The 27,426-nt window shown below is 43.3% G+C and overlaps 3 protein-coding genes across 3 annotated transcripts; 1 reads left to right on the plus strand and 2 right to left on the minus strand.

Annotated features, from left to right (window-relative positions):
* Positions 1-10,249: 10,249 nt before the first annotated feature.
* On the minus strand, positions 10,250-24,855 carry LOC6649287 (von Willebrand factor A domain-containing protein 8). Its single transcript, XM_047011319.1, has 9 exons — positions 24,814-24,855; positions 24,502-24,750; positions 24,189-24,421; positions 14,562-14,756; positions 14,179-14,499; positions 13,514-14,094; positions 11,334-13,451; positions 10,842-11,276; positions 10,250-10,777 (listed from the first exon to the last, which is right to left on the minus strand). Exons 2-9 carry the CDS (start codon positions 24,713-24,715, stop codon positions 10,678-10,680), a joined length of 4,197 nt encoding a protein of 1,398 aa, XP_046867275.1. The 5' UTR covers positions 24,716-24,750; positions 24,814-24,855; the 3' UTR covers positions 10,250-10,677.
* Positions 15,018-24,035, minus strand: LOC124460465. The gene is made up of 2 exons (XM_047011320.1): positions 23,816-24,035; positions 15,018-15,991 (listed from the first exon to the last, which is right to left on the minus strand). The coding sequence occupies exon 2, from the start codon at positions 15,955-15,957 to the stop codon at positions 15,091-15,093; it is 867 nt and encodes a 288-aa protein (XP_046867276.1). The 5' UTR covers positions 15,958-15,991; positions 23,816-24,035; the 3' UTR covers positions 15,018-15,090.
* A 247-nt stretch (positions 24,856-25,102) lies between the features above and the next one.
* Positions 25,103-26,136, plus strand: LOC6649288 (protein CWC15 homolog). The gene is made up of 2 exons (XM_002070958.4): positions 25,103-25,344; positions 25,410-26,136. The coding sequence occupies exons 1-2, from the start codon at positions 25,214-25,216 to the stop codon at positions 26,038-26,040; spliced, it is 762 nt and encodes a 253-aa protein (XP_002070994.1). The 5' UTR covers positions 25,103-25,213; the 3' UTR covers positions 26,041-26,136.
* Positions 26,137-27,426: the final 1,290 nt, after the last annotated feature.

A 27,426-nucleotide genomic window follows, 5' to 3' on the forward strand; every position in this document is an offset into this window, starting at 1 on the left:
CTTTAATGACTTGTTGAGGCTTATGAATAAACCTAAAGTGGATTTGGCCAATAATTACTTAATAGGGATGGTCTCTCTTTCGATTATTCATTCAAATTGCGTCATGATGTTTTCCTTATCAACTTGGAAATTTCGTCATAAGTTATTTTAAAACATATTTTAATCCGTTTTTTATTTATTTTTTATAACATTCGTGATTTCTACATTAGTTTGCGATAAAACAAGCGAAATCGCAAAATTACGGAAAATTGCCATATTTTTGAGATATGAATTTTTGATCTGGGTTTAAAATTTATTAAAATACAAAATTTCCCAAATAATTCTTAAGAGTTCTTAAGTTTTAAAATTTGTTACTCTGTTCTTATTTCTTTAATTAATTTTTAAAAGTCATGTCATAGGAAAAAGAGGTTCTTTAATTGAAACATCTTTTGGACCTTTGCCTCCTGAAAAAAAAAACAACGAAGTATGAGAAAGACAGAAAATGAGAATGCCGACTCTCTTTATATTTTAAAATATTGCTCATTAGGAATGTTATATTCACACATATAAAATTCTCTCTCAGTGTTTGATGTATTCCTGATTCACAGTAAAGAGCGATGAGATTGTTTATATAGGTATATATATATATATATATATATATATATATATATATATACGTAAGGTTATTGCGATAACAAAGAGCGAAAAATTGATCAAGAAACGAATAACTTTCAGTGTCTATAAATTCTTCAACCATGGAACATCAACATTTAATCCTTTGTTGGTTTCTAATTTGCATAGTTCATGTGGAATCAAACAATTGCGCACTTGAGGCCAAAAGGATCGAGTTCATCAAAAATTTGCGTGATTTTCACAAAGAATTGGATAAACAATTTTCTGATTGCTGTTTGAAATTGTCAAACAAAAATTGTGATACCGAATGCCCACTAGACTATGGTAATGCAACAACAGGGGCTCAGCAAAGTGTCGGATTCAGATCAGTGCATCCAGGTTATTTCAAAGACCATAAAAATATAGCTCAACCACTCCCGACTGGACCGTGGTCATCAAGGAGAAGAATTCTCAAAAAACGCTAGCGAAGTATTCACAATAAACTTTGTATTGCTATTATCAGAGAATTATTAATGTGTAATAAAGCGTTTAAATATACATATATATATATATATATATAATATATATGCATATAAATAAAACGAGCTATGTTCCTATTGATCGCGAGCCAAAGATAATATAGAAAGACAAACACTTTAAGTCTGTTCAATGAAAGACGTTAGTGTTTCTTGAAGTTATTAAATGTTTATTTATTTATATATATATCTTGGCACTAGCACATAAACCAGTGACTAAAGGTTGTCGCAACCAACACATAAATTGGGTGGACCTCGGAGTGAGATTACAAAGGTAGAGATGGGGGCCAAAGACACAGCGATGCACACCCGATGTAGCTACAATTGGTATCTGATCTTACTAAGAATAATGCATTTCTTTTATAGTACAAAATAGCGAGCTCACCAGTGCATAGTGTTAGGTCAGCAAAGTACGTTTTTATTGATTAACTAGGTCTTTATTGTTTACTGCTGACCATATCAGATCTACTTATGACTGATGAGCCATCGATATCTATAATCGGGTTACATACTTAACATTGACATACATTTCCATTCGTTCTATATTATAATTGGCTTAATGTTAGCTTATTTTATATAATCTAAACACCAACATACTCCCGGCCGTTGAACACCTGTTCAACGTTATCCAACGTTGACCGCAAAATTGCTGGGGGCTGGGCTTACTGCAGCAGGAGTCGGTATGGGATTGACGATCCTCACGGTTGTCTGCTCTGGACCATTGTGTCTTGGGGGTTGTGAGCATCTTTTTATTCCATATACCATCACAAGAACCAATGGTATTGTTAGCGCTACGTAGGAGACTATAACATGGTGAGCCGGCTGGCTGGGGTCTTCTGGCAATTTCCAGTTTTGCTTAGTTTCCAGTTTTCCTTGAATGTTGCTTAGTTCGTCGTAGCTTAGCTGCATCTTTGTGAATTGTGTTGTTGTTGGCGCTACTTTTGTTGGGCCAATGCTGAAGTTGCCAAATCGGACATATGACAATTTCATTGTGTCTGTCGTAGTTATACGGTGACCTGTTATTCGTATAGCAGAACTCCTAGCTGTACACGTCGGGTCTAGAGTTAACAATCCAGTCTTCTTAATAGTGACATCTTGTATATTATCGTCACAGGTCACTGCGAGTTCAATTGGTTTAGTGGTGGCAAAAATCCACTGATTTTTGTGATACATGTCGTACCACACGAATGATCTGTTTGTGTGTTGTATTTGGCAAGTTGATAATTTTGTGTTTTTGAATAGCTGGAACTCACAGTTGCTATTACCCGAAAACGTCGTTTGTTTATCAAAACAAATATATTGCTCGTTGTTGAGCTGATGGCATTGTTCCAAATCGGCTCTTGAGAGCCCAATGTATTGATTCTGTTCCTTGTTGACAGCAATGATGGGAATTTTAATGTTCATGATTACAATCCCATGAGTTCCAATTGCTGGAATGGGTACCAGGTTATACAGTTGCACTGCCTGCGTTGCCACTAATGGAAATGTGACCTTAAATATCACATGATTGTTTGCGATTGTGCCTTGTGCCTTCATTAAGCCATATAATTGCAAGACGTCGTTATCTGGAACTGGCAAATCCAAACCAAACGGAAGATGTTTCTTCAGTTGGTTCAGATGTTCCCGAAGCTGGCCTGGTGATAGTAGTAACGGGCTTATTTTGCTATGATGGGCATCTGTAAATACTCGGGAAATTTCGGTTTGAATTCGTTGCAAATTCCCTGCAATAACTGTCATCTGAGTAGTTAGCGTGATATACCATTGCAATGCCTTTACTGCATTGTCCTGGACCTTGGTCATGTCGTTCATTTGTTGTTCCATTAGTTTCATCTGATTTTCAATTGTGGCTTCATCTCGCTTAATGATATTTATCGTTGAATCAATTACAGATGTCTGATTTTGCAGCAAGTTCAATAAGTAATCTTCATTTGATTTAACCTTTCGTATGGTGCCTGACATCTCTGTTGCATACTTTGAGTCCAGCACACCAAATAAGCCGTTCGCAATGTTCCCAATTATATCTAAGGGCGATCGTCGTTGGCGTTCTATGTGAAGGAGATCATTTCCTGTCCGTAGCTCTGAGTTGACATGCTCGAAGTGCCTCTGCATTGCGGTGCATGCCTCTGGAACCTTCATTAACACGCATATTTCTCCAACCTTTACTACTCCGTCTGAAAATGTCTTCAGGTCGGCCCAATATGGTTCGAGATCGTAGAATGCCACAATAGTCCAGTCAGACGTTGCCATCCTTCCTGTGCCAATACTTTCATAGTATATGCCTGGTTTGGGGTTGAATCGAGTTATATTAGTTCTTTGAGCAAATGCTATAGGCAATAATAACAGCATTAGGCAGATCGTCATTGCCAACGGTGGCAGACCGATCGATAAGCGTCTTTTTGTTTTTGGTTCTGCGTTGTCCTCGATACCAGGGTCTTTTTGGGAATTCGATTCTGTGTCATCTGCCTCGATTTTACGTTTTGTCGCCGTCTCTCTAAGCAAGGGGGCCAATTTATGGATAGCCCGCTTGTAGGTGCCTCTGGCTGTTTTAACGTCTACCACGCGGACGTATCCATCCAGGCCTGGATATAGTTTAACAATTCGTCCAATTGGCCACTGCAAAATTGGCACATTATCCTCCTTTAGAATTACCATCATGCCTTCTTTGACATTGTTATATGGTTTTTTCCACTTGGATGTACCCTGCAGTTCTTGTAGGTACTCTTGAGACCATTGTGTCCAGAATGTATGCTTAAGCCGTTGCACTAATTCCCATTGCTCTGGAATCGATCGCTGTGTTATTGGCTCTGCATCTGGTTGGGCTACTAATGGTTCTCCGATCAATAGGTGGCCTGGGGTTAGAGCTGTTAAGTCGTTGGGATCGTCTGAGTTTGGCGTTAACGGACGAGAGTTCAGCACTGCTTCAACATTGACAATGATGGTAGACAGTTGTTCGAACGTTAAGTTTGCTGTCGATACGTTTTTCAACAGTAAATGCTTAGCGGACTTTACCGCAGCTTCCCATAATCCTCCGAAATGTGGAGACCGTGGTGGTATGAACTTAAATTGCACTCCTTTTTGATTGCAAAATTCCTTGATACTACCTGCTGCCGTTTCTGAGTGTATTGTATCGGTCAGTTCCTTAAGTTGGTTGTTTGCTCCAACAAAGTTTGTTGCATTATCGCAGTATAATGTCTGGCATCTTCCTCTGCGCCCAATAAAGCGCTGAAGCGCGCCCACAAATGAGGAGGTGGACAGGTCTCCGACCAACTCCAAGTGTACTGCCTTGGTTGCAAAGCATACAAATACTGCAATGTAGGCTTTGTCGGGACGTTTTCCTCGAACCTTATGGTGGATCCAGAATGGTCCACAATAGTCTACTCCGGCATTGAGAAAGGGTCTATTCTGAGATACCCGATGCTCAGGTAAGTCACCCATGACTTGTTTAAAGAACTGCGGCCGGTACTTGGTGCATACTACGCAGCCCTGGATCACATTCCGGACCATCGGTTTCACCTTAATGATGTGGTACTGTTGCCGAGCTATTCCGCGTAGTGCCTCATGTCCACAATGAAGATTCTCTTCATGAAGTTTCCGTAGCATCATTTTTACCACCGGATCATTATACGGCAAGAGATATGGATTCCTTGTTTCCGTTGATACTGGTGCTTGTTGTAGCCTAGTTGCTACTCGTATGATTGAATCTTCATCCAGTATTAGTGGCAACGTTGCCACCGTGCTTTTGCGATCTAGCGGTTGATCAGGTCGTTTCTTTAAGTGCCGTAATTCATATGTAAATCCTGTTTCTTGAATTTGCTTAATGATCACTCTCCGTGCTTGGTCCAACTCTTCCAACTCTAACTGAGCCGTTGGTTTCCTGTTCTGCTTGTGACAAAACCGTAGCACATACGCCACTATTCGCTGTAGCCGGTAAAACGAATTTCTGTGATTTACCGTATATATCCATTCACTCTTCTTGTTTGCCGTGGCAGTCACCATGCTGAATACCTTGGTTTTCTTCTCAGCGGTATCCATCGTGTGCTCTGTAGGCTTAAATGGTGCTGGCCAGCCACGTTGTGGTCCATGCAGAAATAGTGGTCCATACAACCATAATGTATGTGTGCTAAGCTGAGCTGCTGATATGCCTCGAGACAGAACATCAGCTGCGTTGAGCGCTGATGACACATGCCGCCATTGCCTTGGATGTGATACTGCGTGTATTTTTGTCAACCGATTAGCTACAAACGTGTGGAAATGTGATGCCCGTGAATTAATCCACGAGAGTACTACTGTTGAATCTGACCAGAGGAATGATTCCACACTTTCTGATCCGAATTGGAGATCCTGTCGAACTCTATCCGTGAGTTCAGCTCCAAGTACAGCTGCACATAGTTCCAGCCGGGGCAGTGTCTGTTTTTCCAGGGGAGCCACTCTCGACTTGGCGCACAACAATCTGACCGAAATTTGGCCATTTTTATAGGTTGATCGGACATAAACTGCCGCACCATACGCCTTTTCTGATGCATCAACAAATGTATGCAATTCCTTTGTAGTGGGGACCTTGCCATCAAAAATATGCCTTGGAATTTTCATGTGGTTTAGTGCCTGTACATCCTCTCGGTAAGCTTCCCATTGCTTCTCCAAATACGGCGGTAGGTCACCATCCATCTCAATTCGTTCGGTAGCAACATGTTGAAGAAACATTTTCGCTCTTACCACTACCGGTGCGAACAGTCCTAGAGGATCAAAGATTTGACCGACTTCGGATAGCACCACTCGTCTGGTTATTCCTTTTGTATGTCTTTGAGCCTTTCCACATAATTGGTCTTCTTTGGGTGCCCATATGATTCCCAATGTTTTGACACTTGTTTGTTCCAGTGTGTCACCGAGATTGATGTCAGCAATCGTATCTTCCTTTGGAACTTCCTTTAGAAGTTGACTGCTATTTGAACACCATTTTCGTAAGTTGAAACCCTTAGGTTTCAAGATTTCTAGAAGCTCTTGTCTTATTTGCAGGGCTTCTGGTAAACTGTCTGCTCCTGTGAGACAATCATCAACATAAAAGTCATTTTTTAATGCTGATGCTCCAGACGACAATTTTTCAATGTTTTTCAGTGCCAAATATTCCAGACACTTCGTCGCTAAATATGGGGCTGACGTGGTTCCATAAGTCACCGTTTTTAAACGATAAAACTTTAGTTCTTGACTTGGATCCTCTCTCCACACAATCATCTGATTGAATTGATCGGCAGGGTTTATCCAAACTTGACGATACATTTTTTCAATATCTGCCGTAAACACATATTTGTGGGTCCTGAACCGCAGAAGAATTGAGAAGAGTTGACTCTGTACTGGTCCAGGATATAAAATGTCGTTCAGTGATTTTCCTGATGACGTTTTGCATGATGCATCAAATACCACTCTAAGCTTGGTGGTGGTACTTTCTGGTTTTAGTACACAATGATGCGGTATAAAGTAATGGTTCTTGGGAATTTGTTCTACCATTACTTGCTTCATATGTCCAAGCTGTTCATATTCTGACATAAATTTTACATACTCCTTTTTTATGTCAGGGTTCATTCGCCTCTCTAATGACATGAATCTTCTTATGGCTACTTCCCGAGATTCTCCAAGAGATGACGCCTCTTCAGCAAATGGAAGCTTTACAATTAGTCGATTGTCCGCCGCCGTGTGTAGGTTATCGAGGAAGAATTTTTCACAATACTCTTCCTCCGGACTCCTGTACCTTTTTATTGGCTCTAGTGTGTCTAGCTGCCAGAATCTTTCCAGTGATTCCTCTGGATTCGTCATGCCTACCATACATGTGATTGAAGCTGACGTTGACATATTAATTCTGCCAGCAACAATCCATCCAAACTCTGAGTTTTGTAATGTTGGACGGTTTCGATTGCCCCGTCTCCTTTCTGGTAGCAGTATAGCATAGTGATCATCAGCTCCCAACAGCATATCAATTTTTCCGGGTTTATCAAATGTTGGGTCCGCTAATTGAATGTTGTCTGGTAATGTGACTTTCTGCGTTATTTGTTCTGTGGGTTGGTCACCTATTATGTGTGGCAATACAAATGCCTCAACTAGCATTGCGAACTTGTTGTATCTTGACCTTACAACCAAGCTTACTCGCGCCTTGCTTATCTGTGGTTGACCACCCACTCCATTTATATGCACATGAGTCTCGCTAATTTTTAACGATAACTTCTTTACCAGTCTCTCTGAGACGAGATTTACTTGAGAGCCGCTATCCAGGAGTGCTCGAAATTCTCCTTTCCTTTCATTGATCCCTTTTACCACTATCTTGGCCGTTGCCAACAGGGTGTATTTTCTGCCAATTCCATACGCAGAAGCTGCAGAAGCAGATGTAGCAATTTGGTTGCCTGTTTCTAAATGCAACATTGTGTTATGTTTTTTATCGCATTTAAAGCATCCCCTCCAAGAGCAATTTTTTGCCATATGGTCCGGCTTGAAGCAATTGACACGCAATTTGTGTCTCTGCACCCAATTAAGCCGCTCTGCTGCGGATTTGATTTTGAACTTTTCACATTGGAAGAGTTTGTGCTTTGCTCTTTCGCAGAAAGCACACAGGGTACTGTTTGTCCCAGATGCTGTTGCGCATGTCTTCCTTGGACTTGGTTTTTCAATGCTGCGATTTTCGTTTCTTGGTTTCCCAATCGCCTCTAATGTTAGGAAGCGCTGTTCCAAGAAGGATAGGAAGTCCTTTACTTCCTGCAGATCCCTTGTGTTGGAAAGAGATTGCTCATATAGTGCGTGGTTGAATCTATCCAATTTTCTTGTCATATGAAACATTATGACAGCATCTGACGATTCCAAATTGACGCCTACATTTTTTAAGGCTTGCAATGATTCAAAAATGTTATCATGCAAATTCTTTATAGAAGCTGCGTCATTTCCCACATTTGGGTGATCAAACAGCTTTGCCAGTATGGCTGTTACTAGAACTCGTTTGTTATTAAAACGTTCCTGCAACACTGACCAAGCAGTGTTGTAATTGGCTTCTGTTAATTCCAGGTGCCGTATCAATCTTTCTGCTTCTCCAGAAAGGTTTGATTTTAAGTACCACATTTTCTCTATCGTGGATGCATTTGACTCATGAACCACCTTTTTATAGATGTCATGAAATTGTTGCCATTTCAGATAATCCCCATCAAATTTTGGAATGGGAATTTTGGGTAGTTGCAATGATTGTATCGATTGCAATACAGGTGGTGATTGTATCACTACATTTTCTGCTGGTGCCACACAGAATTTCAGCATTGTATTTTCTGCGGCCACAAAAGTAGCTATATTGTATCCGGCTTCGGCTGGATTTTCAGCTAGCCGATGAATCTCATAATGGATTTCTTCAATTTGTATCCATAATTTGTCGACTACCGATTTGTAAGTCATTTTATCTTCAGGCACAATTTGTCTTAATGTCCTGGACAATGACTCCAGCAGAGCACTTTGCTTACGAACCAGTGGTTTGATCATGACTCGCTCTTCCTCTCGTTGGCGAGCTTGCCTCTCTAGCTTTATTTTTGCCAAATGGTCCTTCCAATCTTCCACTATATTAGATACAACCGTCTTCATTTTGCTGAAATAGTCCGTTACAAAGTAGTCATCTTCAGTTGGCACGTTATTTAATTTGTCCATCAACTCCTGATGACTTTTCTCGAAGTTCTCCCACATGTATTCCAGGAGCTCAAGTTTCTCCTCGAAATAAGATGGCTTCGTTTTCCTGGCGAAAGAATCTTTTTTGGTATTCCGAATAAAGGCCTGGATTGCCTCTCCTCGTTCTGTCTGCTGTTTATAAAACTCCTCCATGTTCTTTTATATTCTTATGTAATTGCTTATCTGTACTAGTACTTGACCCGATGGGAGTTTATTTATTTTGTCAAAGACAGGGAACGCTCCGACTCGTTCCTAAAATTGGTCAAGTGTAGCACAAATAAGAATAAGAAATAAATCGAAGTTGCCTTTTGATTAGTGTTTTAACAATAGTTTTATTTTTATTTCCAATATACCTATTCTTTTACACTGATAACTGCCACGACAGTGAAACCAATTTTTTGAGTTTCTTTTCTTTGTTTAAAAAATTGCTGATCAATGCCAAAATCTATACTCGTGCGTACTACCTGGGTTACTGACCGAGTTAACTAGGTCAGATATTGCTGACGCCAGGGAATGCAACAGAGTTGAGTTGATCAAACTTTATTTTTTATATAAAAATAACTTTTTATGATTTGGTCGCCTCGTTGACACAAATCGTTGTTAAATGTTTTTTATAAAGTGATCGCCTAGTTGATCAACTTTTATTCAATGGGTATGCACTGCTACCCCGTTGCGGAAAACCAACTCCTAGTTTTCCAATAAATCTTTTTTATTCGCCAAGGTGGCTACGCAATGATTGCCAAGTTAATCAATTGCGATGTTTTTAGTCGGGACCCCAGATTGATGTGAGATGTTCATCAATTTGTGCCCTCGCTTAGGATTGTCGTGTCCAAAGCGTGCAAAGAAAGTAGTCGCCTAGTTGACCAGTTTCCTTTTTGTTGAGAGATTGGTCGCCTGAGTTGACCAAATGTTCTCGCTTGATGACGGTTTCACCAAGTCTGTTATTCTTTTAACTTGGAGCCGCCAATGTCGGGGTCACCAAAATGTTCAATGAAAGACGTTAGTGTTTCTTGAAGTTATTAAATGTTTATTTATTTATATATATATCTTGGCACTAGCACATAAACCAGTGACTAAAGGTTGTCGCAACCAACACATAAATTGGGTGGACCTCGGAGTGAGATTACAAAGGTAGAGATGGGGGCCAAAGACACAGCGATGCACACCCGATGTAGCTACAATTGGTATCTGATCTTACTAAGAATAATGCATTTCTTTTATAGTACAAAATAGCGAGCTCACCAGTGCATAGTGTTAGGTCAGCAAAGTACGTTTTTATTGATTAACTAGGTCTTTATTGTTTACTGCTGACCATATCAGATCTACTTATGACTGATGAGCCATCGATATCTATAATCGGGTTACATACTTAACATTGACATACATTTCCATTCGTTCTATATTATAATTGGCTTAATGTTAGCTTATTTTATATAATCTAAACACCAACAAAGTCCATATTAACTTTGTGATTTGTAGTATATGTATTAAACAGTTATGACATACATACTTAAAAAAAATAAGAGTTCTGTATTAAAATTGATGTTAAAACTGTTTAAGGCCATGCGTCCATCAGGTAAATCATTAACTAACACAAAACCAAAGGTTACCTGATTGAAACCTACGAATGACTTGAACATTGTTCGATTGTAAGGTAAAAACAATATATTATTGCCTACCAAATGGTTCTGATTAACATATAAATTCATCTAATTTTATGTACAAACATAATTGAGACTATATAGATAACAATTTTTTTTTTTTTGTTTTTTGTTTAACAGGAAGACATTTTAACACAGAATTATTTTACTTAGTTTATATCTTATATACATATATTTAAATTTGATTTTATTCTGTGTGAATTGCACTATATCAAGGACGAGGTAAAAATTTGCTTAAGAATATGAGGCAACTTGGTAAGATCCATGCACACAAAACTCTGGCCAGCGGGCATTACAGCATTAATTCTGTAATAAAAAATAAAAGGAATGAAATTGCTAGACGGCAGATTCATGGATAAATGCAACTCACTCATCAGCCTCTTCGGCCAGACTGCCAATAAAGATGACATAGCCCTTGACTTTGGGCTCGCCACGTTTAAGGGCCAGGGCCAGTTCTCTGGGTGGAATGCCATAGCGTGATAGATTGGCATCGCTAAGGATCACAGCAATAGCATTCTCATAATCGTCCTCGGCAGCCAGGGTAGTGCAAGCTTCACGAGCCGCTTTCACTGTACTATCGCCAGACCAACAGAACTGGGAATGCGCATGCATCATGCGAATGGTTTCGAAGCGTTCCTTGTCATTCTTTGGTGGTTTTCCAGCATTTACAAAGGGAATTTCCCATCCCTCACCGCTATGACCAATAATATCATAGACAATTTTCTTTTCGAAACCCTCAAAAGCCTCCATGACCATGACGACGGCTTCCAGCTGACGGTCCAGTCTGCCATCGAAGCCATTGAATCTGTAAAAACAATGTGAATACATACATAGGTTCAATGTGAGGAGAAGACAGAGTTACCTGTACATAGAGCCGGATACATCGACAATTAGTTTCAGGCGATTGGGTTTCTCTTGCAAATGATCCGCCCAAGGATTTGCCTCTGCTCGCCGTCTATAGATGTTCTTCTCTCCCGTAATGCCCTCAACAAGACGCGTGTCATCAAGATCACCATGTGTCTGATATTTTTGCCACTGGCGCTCCTTGCTTTTGGTCTGCATAGCCTCTAGAATGGCTTTCAGCTGTTGCACTTGTCTCCGATTTGGCTCACTAAACTGAGCATAGAGCTGATGGTCATGCGACGACATTTTGATCTCTTTTAATTTCTCCTCAAATGCCTTACGATTCATTTCCCTGGCCGCTTTCTTAATCTCTTCGGGTATATCGTTTTTCTCCTCGTCACTTAGCTGATGGACTTTGTGGCCCTTGTCCAGTCGAAAGGGACCACCTTTGCCACCCAAACCGGCTGTGTCACGGCCCCCACTGCCACCAGCCCAAGTGTTTCCACCCACATGAGGTTCGTTTTTGGGATCGATTTTACCAAACTTTGGACCCGATACACCAAGGCCACTGTGCCGATTCACAGAGGCCTCGAGTTTCTTTTTCTGACGCAGCAGCTGGAGTTCGCCCTTGGCGTAAGCCTCAATGGGTAAGCCATGTTTGGCCAGCACTTGGGTAACCTGCTGCAATGCCTCCGGCTGATGACGATCAAAGTCGAGAACATTGCCCACCAATTCTGACATATTCTCGTCGGGATAGCGTTCCAGATGCTTTACAATGCTAACCACCTCACGAGTGGAATACGGATAATTGAGTAGACCCTCATCGGCTAGATTGCGAAGCTCACCGAATGCATTGACCAGCATACGCAGCGTCCGCACTGGCACGTTGGGTCCATATTGCTGGAGTAAATAGATTTCCGATTCCGGTTCGGGATTGTTGATTGAATGACAGCTAAAAACATCACCCAGAGCGGCAAAGAAATCATTGCCCAGAAATGGAAAACCTGGCCGATTCGCTAGCACAATCAGACGAAAATCGCGATGGGTTTCAATGCAATCCGCAGAGGACAAACTGGCACCATGAGGCACAATGCGTCGTCCATCGGCCAATACCATTTCGCCACTTTCCACGAGAGTACGCAGAATGCAGGTTACATTGACGGGAGCCTTGTCCGCCTCATCCACGACCAGGACGTGACCCGATTTGACTGCCTTAACTAGAGCACTGTCCTCATAGACCACCTGGCCATCTCTCAATGTCGACTGCATGGTAAGGCTATGCACAGTGGTGTCTCTGTGCAGTTGCAGATATTCACGTGGTCGCTGCATTAGCTCTAGCAGACGATCGATCAGCTTGTTCTTGCCAACACCCTGATTGCCCACCAGAAGCAAATGCTCACCAATCAGATAATCCTGCAGTAGTCGTTCCAACAGCTCCACATGCTGTGGCATCTCATAGAACAAAGTGCTAGGCACTTTGGACTGATCATTCTGATTCAATTTCGGCAATTTCAATTGCGTCTCTCCAATCCTAAGGACTTCATCGTTTATGGAGATCTTTCGATGGAAATCACTCGCCTTGCTACTTTTCGCACTGCTGGGATGTATGCCCACCTGTTGCATGGCCTGCTCCAAGGCTGCGCGCGACAAGGCTGGCATAAATCTGGCTAGGAAGGTGTTCTGCAACATTTCGTTGAGCTGGCTCTGACCACTTGACGGATAGGCACTCAGACGACGGCTTAATTTCACTAGTTGTCTGGTGGACAGGGTTCCAGCCAGTGCAGTAAGCAAAGGATCATGTGACGTACGCAAAAGTTGAGCCAACTCTAGGATCTTGTCCATAGATTCTGGCAAATTATTATTGCATAGCTTGGACAGCAGCTCGTGTTCTTCGCTTTGATGTAGGGGACGCAACTCTTGATAGAGGAACAAGCTAAGCATCTCGGGGGTGAGCCAGTTGATCTGCTGACGAGGTGGTTCGGCCAGAGCAACAATGCGGAATGACTCATGCATGGGCAGCAAGCCTTGCTGGGTCAATTGCTCGGGGGTAAATCCCTGCCCCAGCAGGGATTCATATCGATCACGCCGGAGCAGTGTAGAACCATCACACAATTGCAATTCACGATCATGAATAATCCTAAATGAAATTGAATAATGAATCATCATATGGAATGAAGAGATGCAACTCTCTACGCTTACCGCTGTAGCACAGTGGCCGTGCTCTTATGCAGACGATGGAGGCCATTTAATATGACCACTGAGCCCGTTTTGGCTGCCCTTACCAAGGGCGAATCTCGCCAAATGGTATCTCCCTTTGGACTGGTGATGCGCTGTTGCACCAAGTCTCTTGAGGTCATGTCTTCGTACAACATCATGGGCTCTGCCGTTTGATTGAGCAGGCGTAGCAATTCCTTGGCCAAAGTTAACTTGCCCACACCCTTCTCGCCCAGCAGGCAGACATCTCCCACGGCATAGGACTGCAGCAAGGAAGCTAAAGCTTGACGCTGATGTGGCAAATCCACAAACTGGCTAGATCCACTATGAGGCGTTTGACCTCCAGGCAATGATAATTTCACTTCATCCAATTGAATGAGTATTTCGCTTGGGTTTTCTTTACTGTTGCTACTTGAAATTTGTTGCACATTTTGGCCAGGCAACTGTTGAAGCTGAAGACTCTTAAAAAGCTCTGTCAAACGTTTCTTTTGTTCGGGCTTCAAGAGAGATTGATACGGATAGATGGTGGTGATTACATCGTAAAGACTCAAATTGGCATTAGCTTGCTGGGAAATCAAAATCAAGATGAGAATGATATAAAATTGAAATTTGGGTTACTTATCGTCCTATATACATATGTATATACTGACCATCATTTGAACGCCCAGGCGTAAATTATGCATTGGAAAGTCCGTCAAATGTAGATCTTGATCTGCTGTCTGGAGTGTTAAGGCAAAAGTGAGAAGCTTCTTTAACTGTTCGCTAGGCACTTGAGGTCCCACTTGGCTTAGTTCATCATGCAGCTCACCAAATGTCTGAGACTCCACATTGCGCGATTGAAAGCGTGATCTTAGTGGTGGATCCAAAGGTGTTCCCTTATATTTATGTGTTGGCAGACCCAAAGCCACCACCCGAAAATGCTCTGAGACGCGTAACAAACCCCATTCCTCTAGCTGCTGGCGGGTGTGACTCTGTAAGTGCAAAAGGTATTATAAATATGTTCATCACATGTCTGGGAAATGTTACTATGCACCTCAAGAAGTTTGTCATAACGCTCGGGTGCCATTAGAAATTTGCCATTCTCCAAATGCATTTCACGATTCTCCAGCAAATTGTTCAAAATGGGTAAAACATTTCGCTCGGCATGCTCCACACCATCGAGTATCAGGACACGACCATTTAGGGCAGCTCTTACCGCTCCCTGATCATGATAGATTGCAGCCTTGTCCTGTGTATTCGTAGGGGGGTTGAATTTCCTAAGTAGGCAGCTAAATGAATTTTTTCCTTAAAATGTCTTCCTTCAAGAAATTGGGCACTGCAGCAATCTCACTTCAATGTTCTTTTTTATTCACTTGTAAGTTTGACACTAAAACTAGCTTAATTAAGAGCAGGGCACCAAGCCCCGCTTGGAGCGAAGTGTGGGGAGTTCTTTCGTGGGGAGAGCGATGGGCACCATCGGGAGAGCGGCGCGAGGTGAAAGCTTCCGCCTCCTTTAACCCTTGTGTTGCCCGGTTGGGCATAAACATGCTCCCCCCCTTGCAGGAGTGCAAGACCCAGGCAGTTTAATGGCACGCTCCGGACAGGGTCCAGCCAAAAACTGTGCGCATCGCAATCGGCCGCCCGCCAACCCCAGGTAGACTCCCTTCTAGCATGACCTCCGTGATCACATCCGCGCCCAGGACCAGAGACACTGACGACGGTCGGTAGAACGTCTCATCCGCCAGGACGATGCCCTCAAACTTTTTGGCGATCTGTGGGTCCACCGGAGCGCTTGGAGTGCGGCAGCACAAGCCATCGACCACCTTCAGGATCGCCTCCAATCGCCATCCTTCACTGATTGGGGACCGGATCACTGCTGCCACCGCTTTCTCTGCCCCTATATTGACGGCTGTCAACTTGAAGGCCGTGGCCAATGACGTCGCCATCGACGATACCGCAGAACAAGGGTCCACCAGGGCCTTCACGTCGAAGGTTTTTCCCTCCGTCTCAATGCGCACCATCGCCGTGGGCATCAGATGCGGATTGCGGTGCTGCAGCAGTGTGGTCAAGGTCAGTTTCGGATCGGAGGCTGGCGTTGGCGCGACCCTTCGTCTGGAGGACTCGGGGGTGACTCGGCGTACGACGGAGCTTGGAGTGCGTCGACGTGGCTGTTCATGGAAGTGAAGCAGCGTGTGGTGATCCTCCTCACAGATTCGGCACTTATCACCGCTTAAGCAGCTTCCTCCGGAATGTTGGTGGGCCAGGCAATTGGCGCAGTACTTATTCGCCAGCACTGCCCTCATCCTCTTCTCCACGTTCAGCCGCAGGAAGCGACGGCATCGCTTCAGAGGATGGATTCCGCGACAGACTCGGCAACGGAAGGACTCAGTTCCTCGCGAACATCTGCGCTCCTCTTTCGATGCCTGTACTGAACGCGGTCTCGGAGCCATGGAAACGGGATCTAGGTTGACGAATATCAGGAAGCTGCCGGGACAAATAATGAAGAAAGCGGATTAATGTAGGACGATAAAACACATATTACTACTGGCAGCTCGGCCCTTCTTCCTTGGGAGGAAGGACCAAGTGCTGGACGCTACTGTAGTTTTACGTAATGGGTTTGAATTCTTTCTTCTGGAGGAAGAAAGATCAACTTTGCGACGGGACGCTTCACAATACCGCGAGCGGTAAGCAGTTCGACGACGCGGACATTGCCGTCACTGCCAGGGTGTGTCTGGTGGATTCGCCCGAGACGCCATTCATTAAATGGAAGATTGTCGTCTTTGAGTACCACCAGATCGCCCACTTCAAGATTTTTAGAAGGGAATCGCCACTTATTGCGCTTATGTAGCTCCTTCAGATACTCGTCTTTCCATCGGGTGCAGAAATGCTGACTCACGGCCTTCAGACGCTGCCACCGGTTAATGATAGACGGTACCTGATCCTTGATTTCAGGTTCCGTCACGGATAGCAATGGACCGCCAACTAGGAAATGGCCTGGGGTCAAAGCTAAAGAGTCGGTGGGGTCTTCAGACATAGGAGAAATCGGCCGCGAGTTCAAACACGCCTCTACCTTAGCCAGCAGCGTAGAGAACTCTTCAAAAGTATACCTTTGGTTGGAAGTGGCCTTGTAGAACAGAGTTTTAAAACTCTTAACTCCAGCCTCCCACAACCCTCCCATGTGTGGTGCCCCGGGAGGGATGAAATGCCAGGACAGATTCTGATGGCTGTAGTGGGATAATATTTTCTGCTGGGTAGCATTTAGGAAATCTTTTTCAAGCACTCTGGATGCACCTACGAAGTTTTTCCCGTTGTCGGACTGCACTTGCTGGGGACACCCTCGCCTCGATACAAAGCGAGCGAATGCTGCCAGAAATGCTTCGGTACTCAAATCCGAAGTTGCCTCAAGGTGAATGGCTTTGGTGGAAAAGCAAACAAAGACACACACATATCCCTTTGATATGCGGCAAGCGCGGCCGGTGAAACTCTTGATGTCGAAAGGACCTGCAAAATCTATACCGGTGGTCGTGAAAGGACGTGCGAAAGTAGTTCGCTGGGCCGGAAGGGTGCCCATTAGCTGTGATTGCAGCCTTCTTTTATAAATCACACAGACTTTGCATGAATTGACCACCGATTTTACTAGATTCCGCAGTCTTGGAATCCAGTATCTCTGTCGGATGAGACGGACTACCAGTTGGCTGCCCCCATGGAGAGAGATCTGATGCGTGAAAAGCACCAACAGCCGGGACAACGGACTTACTACTGGCAACAGAATGGGGTTACGCTCATCGTAACTAAGGGCCGCTGCTTGTTGCACGCGCCCACATGCTCGGATCACACCTGATGCGTCAATGAAAGGATTCAAATTGAGAATGGTGCTAGACGTGGGCAGAGATTTCTTCTGCTGTAGACACCGATGTTCCGTCGGAAAGTAATCACGCTGAGTGACTCGGATCAACGCCTGGAGTACTTGATTGATCTCGCTAGAGGTCACCTCCCCGGAGTAATCGTTTGGCAGTTTACGACACCTTCTGCCGAAACGGATCACATATGCTATCACTCGTAAGGCACGTGCCAGATTGGAAAAACGAGATAATATCTCGTTGGCTGGCTTAGCGATCGCGACGTGGACCTTCACTACCCGCTTCTCCAAGGCAGTGTCTAGTGGGAGTGGTGTCGCTCGCTGCCAGGACTCTTGTGGTTCCCGTAGCCATGGTGGGCCGTGCCACCACAAATCCTTGTGTACCAATTCCTGCGCACTCAGGCCGCGGCTAGGGAGATCTGCTGGGTTGTCCTCTGAACGAACGTGATTCCATGGGGCGTCATTTGTTGCCGTCACAATCTTTGCTACCCGATTTGCGACAAACGTTGTCCATGTGCAGGGTGGCTTATTTAACCACGACAGTACGACGGTGGAATCTGACCAATAAAAAGCCTCCGCATTATCAACTGGAAGTTGCGGAAGAACTGCAGCTGCCAGTTCCGCTAAAAGTGTAGCTCCGCATAATTCAAGGCGGGGCAATGAAACCGTTTTAACCGGGGCGACTCTAGATTTCGCTGCAAGAAGGCAGCATGATATGCCTTGGTCATTGCTAACGCGCACGTAAATTGCGGCACCATAAGCCCGCTGTGACGCATCGCAAAAACAATGGAATTGGATGTCGGAATTTGGGTCATGAAGAACCCATCGTGGAATTCGGATCTGGTCAAGGAAGGAGTAGCTCTTTGTAAAATCCTGCCACCTGTGATGGAGTTCACTGGGCAATTGATCATCCCACCCTAGCTCTTGTAACCAGAGCTCTTGCATAAACACCTTGGCTTGAATCACAAAGGGAGCCAGCCAGCCAGCGGGATCGAATAGCTTGGCGATCTGCCCGAGGACTTCTCGCTTAGTATAAGCTGACTTGACATCTTGGGGTGAGATGACAAAATAAAACTCATCCGTAGTCGCTTTCCATCGGATTCCCAGTGTTTTCGCTGTGCTGGCCTCTTCGATGTCGAGGAAATCAGCATTCAGTAAATGACTCTTTGGAATACAACTGAGCACGCTCTTCACATTCGATGTCCACTTGCGCAAGGGAAAGCCAGCTGAACCAAGAGCGTCTTGAAGTTCATTGACCATTGCGATTGCCGTTGTTTCATTATGAGCCCCTGCCAGGACATCATCGACATACATATAGGACTTGATAATATCGCTAGCCAAAGGAAATTTGGATTGTACATCACTTGCGAGTTGCTGAAGTACTCGGATGGCTAAGAACGGAGCACAGTTAATGCCAAACGTGACGGTATTCAGCTCGTAATCACCAAGTTGCCCCTCTTTATTTCGGAACAGGATCCTCTGAAATGGCGTGTGGATTTGATCGACCATAATTTGGCGGTACATTTTTGTGATGTCGGCATTGAAAACTACTCGGAAAAAACGCCACTTGAGAATCTGAGTAGTGAGATCGGACTGAAGTACCGGACCAGGGTAAAGTATGTCGTTGAGACTTACTCCGTTGGTGGACTTGCTAGAGGCGTTAAAAACTACCCGTACCTTTGTTGTGGTGCTGTCGGGCTTGAAAACCGCATGGTGTGGCAAATAAAAATTGTTATTAGTGCCGTCAAATGGAACCTGACGCATGTGGCCCAAGTCCAAATATTCTTGGATGACGGCGTCATACTCAGTTTTTGCCGGAATATTTTTAAGGAGTCGGCTTTCGTTTTTTAGGAACTGAGCCAATGCCCCTGGTCTGGAATGACCAAGGTTGATGTTGGTTGGATCTCGAAACGGAAGTGAGACCGTATATCTCCCCGCAACATCTCTTCTTGTGGTCTTCTGGAAATTGACCTCGCAAACAGAGTCAGAATCTTCTACCGGTTTGCCCGGTAGATCCTCCACCTCCCAAAACCTTGTGAGAAGAGTTTCAAGTCCCTCCTCTCTGCTAACTGCGACCCTCGTGGTGAACGCGGCACATGAACTGACGGGGACCCCTTGCAACGGGCCTGAAATGACCCAACCGAATCTCGTCTCTTGAGCCATTAAAGATCCGCACACTTCGGTCTGGATGCCGGAAAGAGTCACCGCTGGTATTACATCAATGCCAAGGAGTAGATCGATCTTTGCCTTTAATCTGAAGGAGGGGTCGGCTAGAGGAATATTGGGCATTCCTTCCAGTGTGGCTTGGGCTATCGTACATGACGGCAAATCATCAGCAACTTGGGACAAGACAAACGCTTCTATCTCGATCTGGACTGGAGGTCCATGCGATGACCGAATGCTTATGTGACAGACCTTCAAGGTTCTATTGACCTTTCCGTTAATGCCTGTCACTTCGGCCCTGACAGTTTGGAATGGTAACTTCATGAGTCGGAACATTCTTTCGGATATGAAATTGGCTTCAGAAGCCGGGTCTAATAGCGCCCGTGAAGCATAAGTAGTGCCCTTGTGCCAAAAGTCCACGATCGCTGTACCTAGCAACTTATCTCGTGAGGACCTTGCCTCAGAGGTAAAGTAAGTCCGGACAATATTGTGCGAACTGGGCTGAGCTGGGACCGACGTTGGATTATTCTCCGGTCGGGCGTCCTTGTGCAAGAGCGTATTGTGACGCCCCTTGCACGTGAAGCAATTGTGCTGACTCGGACAATCTTTTACTTGATGTCCTCTTGCGAAACAGTTCAGACAAAGGGACTTTTTCTTTATGTATGCCACCCTCTCTGGCACCGTCATCTGAAGGAAGCGGGGACATCGACGCACCGGGTGATTCTCCTTCATACAGAGATCACAGGATTTTGGTTTGGTGGTCACCTTGGCTTCAAATGTATTAGCCTTTCGGGTGGCTGGAATCGGATTTCGTGGAGGTTTCGATGTGGGAACCGAAATAGCCATTGCAGTTGTATTTTCCACCGCTTCGAGCGTACGGAACCGCTCAGTGAGGAAATCGTCCATCATTTGCCACTCTGGAATGGCAGTCTTGTCTCCCAGAGATTGCTCCCATAATGAAAGGGTATTCTTTGGCAATTTGATGGAACAGAAAAATACGAACATGCCTCCCCAAGTGGTTACTGGCAGGCCACAGTGCTCAAAAGCGCGAATGGATGCCTGCAGAGCATTCTGATGATCCTGTAATGCTTTTCCGGACTCATGGGAAATTTGAGGCAGGTCAAGAAGTGCTCGGAATTGGCTGTTCACGATAAGTCGCTTATTTTCGAAACGCTGTTTAAGTGCATTCCATGCCGTTTCAAAACCATCATTTGTAAGCGGGAATTTTGCTACAATGAGGTTGGCTTCACCCCTCGTTTTCGCTAGGAGATGGTACAGCTTTTCAACAGGGGAAATTCGCGAATCGCTTATGTAGATGGCTGTAAACAAGTCACGGAACGTGGGCCATTTTAAATAATCTCCCGTAAAGACTTCTGTGTCAATGGGTGGCAATCGACAGCCTCGTTCTGCTGGTGCAGAGGTAGGCGCATGACGGTTCGGAGGAGTCGGAGCAGACCTTTCATGGATAAGCTCGTTTAATCGAGCCGTGCATCGCTCGTAAACTTGATAGCATTTGTCATATTTAGCTTGGATGGCTAAATCTTCAGAGTTATCGTCTTTACCATCTATGAGTGCCTCGCATTTCTCATATTCCTGCTCGACCTTCTCCCACAACGCTTGAACTCGATCACGACGGACTTGGAGCGTAAATACGCTGACCTCGGACAGTGACGTGACGTGGTTGTCGACTTCAAACTGACTTAGTTTATCGCAAATGGAACCAAACTTCTTCAAAGCCATGGTGGAAGCAGCTAAAACCCTTTTGGTCTCGGACCGAGTGACTCTTGGGGCGGTTACCAAAATCTGTGGAAGTGGTACCAATGATTTGACCTCTTTTTGGCTTGCTCGTCGTGGCTCTGACGTGGCTTGCTGAAAGGTCGTGCTCGATGGTGCGGACTTGAGAGTTAGTGGACTAGAGAGGGTCTGAAATGCTCGGGAAGGAGGAGTAGTAGGGCTGGTACTCCTCTGGCGCTGACCTGGAGCAGCAATTGAGGATTTGCTCGGGGCTGCAGTGTTCTCAGCTGCTTTCTCGTCTTTTGACGGGCTCGTGCTCATAACCCCAGAGAGTGGCGGTTATAAAGTGGTGAGCTGGCTTGGCACGGCTTGAAAATTAGCCAAAAAGACGAACTGGAACGTTTGGGAAAAACTGGAACACTACCAAACCACTTGAAGAACGGCTTTGAAACGCCTTGAAATAGATTGAAAAAAAAACCAGAAAACGAGCTGGTACGTTTGGAATGACTTGGAACACTGCCAAAAAACCCTAGGAACGGCTTGGAACACCTTGGAATTCAAATATAACTACAAAGATGCGACTTGGAGCGGGTGGAAACACTTTGGAATTGAAATCGAACCAAAGATAAGACTTGAAACGCTTGGAAACACTTTGTAATTGGAATCTAACTCCAAAGATACGACTTGGAACGTGTGGGAATACTTTGGAATTGCAATATAACTCCAAAGATGCGACTTGGAACGTGTGGGAATACTTTGGAATTGCAATAGAACCAAAGATACGACTTGAAACGCTTGGAAACACTTTGGAATTGGAATCTAACTCCAAAGATACGACTTGGAACACGTGGGAATACTTTGGAATTGAAATATAACTCCAAAAAAATACGACTTGGAACACGTGGGAATATTTTGGACTTGAAATGTAACTCCAAAAATACGACTTGGAATACGTGGGAATACTTTGGAATTGAAATATAACTCCAAAAATACGACTTGGAACACGTGGGAATATTTTGGACTTGAAATGTAACTCCAAAAATACGACTTGGAATACGTGGGAATATTTTGGACTTGAAATGTAACTCCAAAAATACGACTTGGAGCACGTGGGAATATTTTGGAATTGAAATATAACTCCAAAAAATACGACTTGGAACGCGTGGGAATAGAATAAACAAAAACGCGGAACACAAATTTTTACCAATTAAATATTATTCGATTTTTTCCTCAACGTGACCCTTCAACCTATATACCCCACAAAGTGCCTGCCAACCTAGGGTATACAGCACAGCTACTTTTGGTCGTTTGCTTTGTGCCGGTCTTTGGCACATGAGCTTGCAGCTGTGCTGGTATACTGCAGTTAAGCGGTACTTATGTATGCTCGTATGTATGTATGTATATAGGCTGCAAGGGATAGCGGGATTTGTTCGCGGTGGTGGAAAAATATATTTGTGTGCGAAAAAATTAGAAATTTTGTGGAATGTATGTATGTATGGATATGTATATGGGAATCAATATGTAAAATTTTATGTATGGAAAAAATATGTATATGTATATGGATATGAATATATATATGTAAAATTTTATGTATGGAAAAATATGTATATATATGTATGTGTATGGATATGTATATATATATGTAAAATTTTATGTATGGAAAAATATGTATATATATGTATGTGTATGGATATGTAAAATGTTGGAGTATATATATATGTATTTAAAAATTTCTTTTTCTCTTTTTTCTTTTTTTTTAAATATGAAAATATGGAATGGCGATATGCAGAGGTGTGAATGGATCGGATTTCTTTATATAAATTAATGTTTTTTTTTTTTTTTTTTTTTTTTAATATGATTTCTTTTGCTGTGTCTAACCGATATGCCCCCAACTTTATAGGGTGTCTGGTCACCAGAAATGTCTAAGTGTGGCTTTTATATGTGAGAGGGTGGTTCACTTTCGTTTTTTTTTTTTAAAAATCTTTATTATTTGTATTGAAAATTTTCTTCTCTTCGTTGAAAACCACCTTTCACTGCGCGCACACTTTTCCCAGGAGTGGACTGTATTTGCACAAAACCTTTATTTTTGGATTTAATGTAGCACTGGATATGTTTGTAATTTTTGTCACATTCACACACTCTGCTTGCATATACATATATATCTTATATGTAGGAGATCACTTTTTTCGTAGGTTTGATTCACTGCATACATACATATGTGTTAATATTTTTTTGAAATTGCGAAAAAATATATATTGGAAATAGGCAAATAAAATATGGCGCCTTATATACTTGGCCTATATATGCCAAAGTGCGAGGAAAAAACTTGAAGTGGGCGAACCAATATGGCGCCTTATGTACTGGACACATATATATGTATGAAAATTTGGGGACCAAAATTTTCTCTCCTTTGAGGAGGAAAAATTTGCGCGAAAGTAATTTTTACTTGGATTAGGAGAATCAATGGCAACAATTATATGTATGTGAGTATGGGTACGGATGCTGGAGGCATGTACATGTACTCATATACCTATAATTTGCAAAAAAATTACTTAGCTTGAAATATGGATGAAATTCCACCGATGCTAGTGGTTCGAGAGGATCTTAGTATCCGGCTCGAAGGACCAAATGTATTCGTAGGGGGGTTGAATTTCCTAAGTAGGCAGCTAAATGAATTTTTTCCTTAAAATGTCTTCCTTCAAGAAATTGGGCACTGCAGCAATCTCACTTCAATGTTCTTTTTTATTCACTTGTAAGTTTGACACTAAAACTAGCTTAATTAAGAGCAGGGCACCAAGCCCCGCTTGGAGCGAAGTGTGGGGAGTTCTTTCGTGGGGAGAGCGATGGGCACCATCGGGAGAGCGGCGCGAGGTGAAAGCTTCCGCCTCCTTTAACCCTTGTGTTGCCCGGTTGGGCATAAACATCCTGAATTTCACGTCGCTGCTTTAGATCACTTTCGGTTGTATCTCGACTTAGGGCCACATATTCGACTTCCCTTTGCGTTAATTCCAAATACTGCATGGCCAACTGACGACGCAGTGGTCCGGGCTGGCCCAAAAGAAACATGTCCTGCTTCAGTGCATCCTTCTGTAGCATCCAACGAAGATGGTGTAATGCCGATTGTGTTAGCTGGAGGGTGCCATCTGGTGCGTACTGAACTGAGAGGGGATCAGGGGAGAGATGCACAAGCAATATGAACTTTGATCTTATCATCCAATATTTATGTATGTTTACCTACCATATTGCTGTGGCACCAAGTGCGGATGCTGCGGTTTAGTTAATCGTACGGTTATATCTCCAATGGTCAGGCTGTCAGTTTCTGTGGACGTTGTCTTATCTTGTCGCTGTCCATGCTCCAGACTGGAACTACTACTAGTGGCTGCGGTTCTACATCTTCTTTGGATACTGTGACGCAACAGTTGTCCACTCCGACCACGTAAATTCGATAGCATGACTAGCCTTGGAGGGTATGGGGATTAGGGGAATTCTACAAATTGCATTAATTTGCAACAATTATTAGTTAAAAATGTGATAAATTTATATTTGCTACCTCGACAGTGGCACAGGTAGTCGCGCGCCCATCAGTTTGCTGTTTTTTAAAGTGACCAGATTTTAGTTTTTACTGCAATGCCCATATGACACTGCAGTGGCGTATGCTTTAATTTGGAGAAAAACCAATCAAAAACCGAGATACAATTGACTGTGTAAAAAAGAAATTTAAAAAAAATAGATATACCTCATTTAAAAGATTTGAGTGTGCATCGTTTATATTGTTTTTTTTTATTGTTTTTTGTATTATTGTGTTTTGTGCTACTGCGGTCACATTAAGGCATGCATATTTCAACTGTCGAATGGCCACACTATTTACCACAAGCTAACATAGAACAAAAACGTATTAAAATTTATAATTAATTTAATAAAAGATTCGCACAGTTTAAAATAAACCAAAAATGACCACAGCAGCCCGTCCCACATTTGATCCCGCCCGTGGTGGTTCTGGGCGTGGCGAGAAGGATTTGAGCGCATTGAGCAAACAATATTCCAGTCGTGATTTACCTGGACACACAAAACTAAAATACAGGTAAGAAAGTGATGTGCAATTTATAGAGACTTTTGTTTAACAACAATGCTGCATTAATTCCACAGAGAAACTGGACAAGGCACTAGCGAGGAAATCCGCAACCGTGATTTTCGCAAGGAGCTGGAGGAGCGCGAACGTGATGCCCGCACTGGTTCTAGCACGGGCAAGGCTTTGCCCTCCATTGTGCGCAAGGCCATTGAGGCTAACAATACCAGCAGCAGCAGTAGCAGTAGCAAGCGAACCAAACTGGACAGTCAGGCAGCACAGCAGCAGCAACAACAACAACAACAGGCCGTAAATTTGGATGCCGATGAAGCAGTGGATGATAGCTCCGATTCGGATAGCGATTCCGATGATGATGATGCTGCCCTTTTGGCGGAATTGCAAAAGATCAAACAAGAGCGTATGCAGGAAACGGCTAGACGTGAGGCTGAAAAGAAGCAGGAAGATGAACGGATACGTATGGAAAATATTTTATCAGGTAATCCGTTAATCAACTATGAGCCCGGGGTCCAGGCCTCGGCAGCGGGTCGTGCCTCCGGCATGGGTGCCGATCTCAAAGTGAAACGTCGCTGGGATGATGACGTTGTGTTCAAGAATTGTGCCCGTTCTGTGCCTGAGAAGAAGACACATTTTGTCAATGATGCACTACGCTCTGACTTTCATAAGAAATTCATGGATAAATATATTAAGTAGTAGCCTCTAAGATACCTCAAATTGTAACTTTTAATATATTTTTTGTTCTCTTCTTCAATTCTTTTGTCAAATTAAAATCCTAATTTTGTATCCATATATGGTTTATGTTATGTCTGGTTAATGCTTGGCCCCGGCTGTTGCCCCCGAAAAAGGAAAACAACAAAAAATACAGGGCGAAGGGCAGGCAACCTTAACCAAAGTGTGAAACCGCAAAAAACATCAGTAGCCAGGCAAAGAAGTAGCAGGAACAACTGCAGCAACAGCAGCAGCAACTGCAAACATAGAGTCAAAGTGGAACGAGGGGCAATGGCTTACGTGCCTCATCATCAACATGATCATGAGAGGGCAATTGTCGCTGCTGATGAGGCACGAAGCAAAATCAATTTAGCCAAAAAGAAACAACAACAACAAAAAAGGGAAGCAGAAAGCGCAAAATAACTTGGCCAATTATGGAGGAGACCGATGGCAACAACGGCGGCGGCTGCCACTGCAGATGCAAATCATCAAATCAAAACAAAAAAAAAAGTCGTTCGCGTAGAGTTGGCAGCAGCAACAACGGCATTTCCACGCCTCACAACCAATGCGCCGCATGGCCTGTGCTCCTGAACTTCGACTTTGTCAATCAACCAGGGACGGTTTGGCCACCAGTTACCACCGTGGCATTCAAATGTTATCCAGCTATAAGGAGATGGCCAAATGTCTCTGAAACGCGAATAAAAGGGTAAGCATAGTCAATATTTACCTTTAATGGGCCCTTGGCTTTTTGAATTGCGGCCCTGCCATGAGCACACGTCGCTTTGTTCTCCTTGGGATTCGATGCAGTGTTCGAGCAGTTGCCCATTGCCCAGTTTTAAGTTCAATCAGAATCAAAATCAAACAAAATTAGCCGTAATACTTCAATCTAGAGCGTATTGGAGAGATAATACATATATCGTAGATATTCAATGGTTTCTCCAAATTTCATTAAATTTGTTTGTAAAGAGTTTTAAAACATAACTTTGTAATGGCAGATACCAAAAATGTTATATCTTTTATTATTCACAATGTTTAATTTTCTTTTATAATTTTTTTTGGAATCAATAATTGTTGTAGACTTTAGAGGAAGCAGTTTCAAAATTGTTTATGGGTGTATAATTAAAATTTTCGGAGTTGTATGCTGTTACTCTTAATTTTTTAAAAGCTTTATTTCGTTGTAATTCTCAGCTGGTTTTAGCTTGTGTTATGTTCCTGCCCACCCAAATCGATCTTAAGGTTGTTTGGAATTTACAACATTTTGTAATTATTTTATTTGATTTATCAAAAAAACGGATTGAATACAAATTACTTTTCATTTACCTTTCACCATTAATGTGATTTAGGTAAATTGTAATCAAGAAATTTTAATCA

This window comes from Drosophila willistoni, assembly GCF_018902025.1.
Source record: "Drosophila willistoni isolate 14030-0811.24 chromosome XL unlocalized genomic scaffold, UCI_dwil_1.1 Seg141, whole genome shotgun sequence".
Lineage (NCBI taxonomy): Eukaryota > Metazoa > Arthropoda > Insecta > Diptera > Drosophilidae > Drosophila > Drosophila willistoni.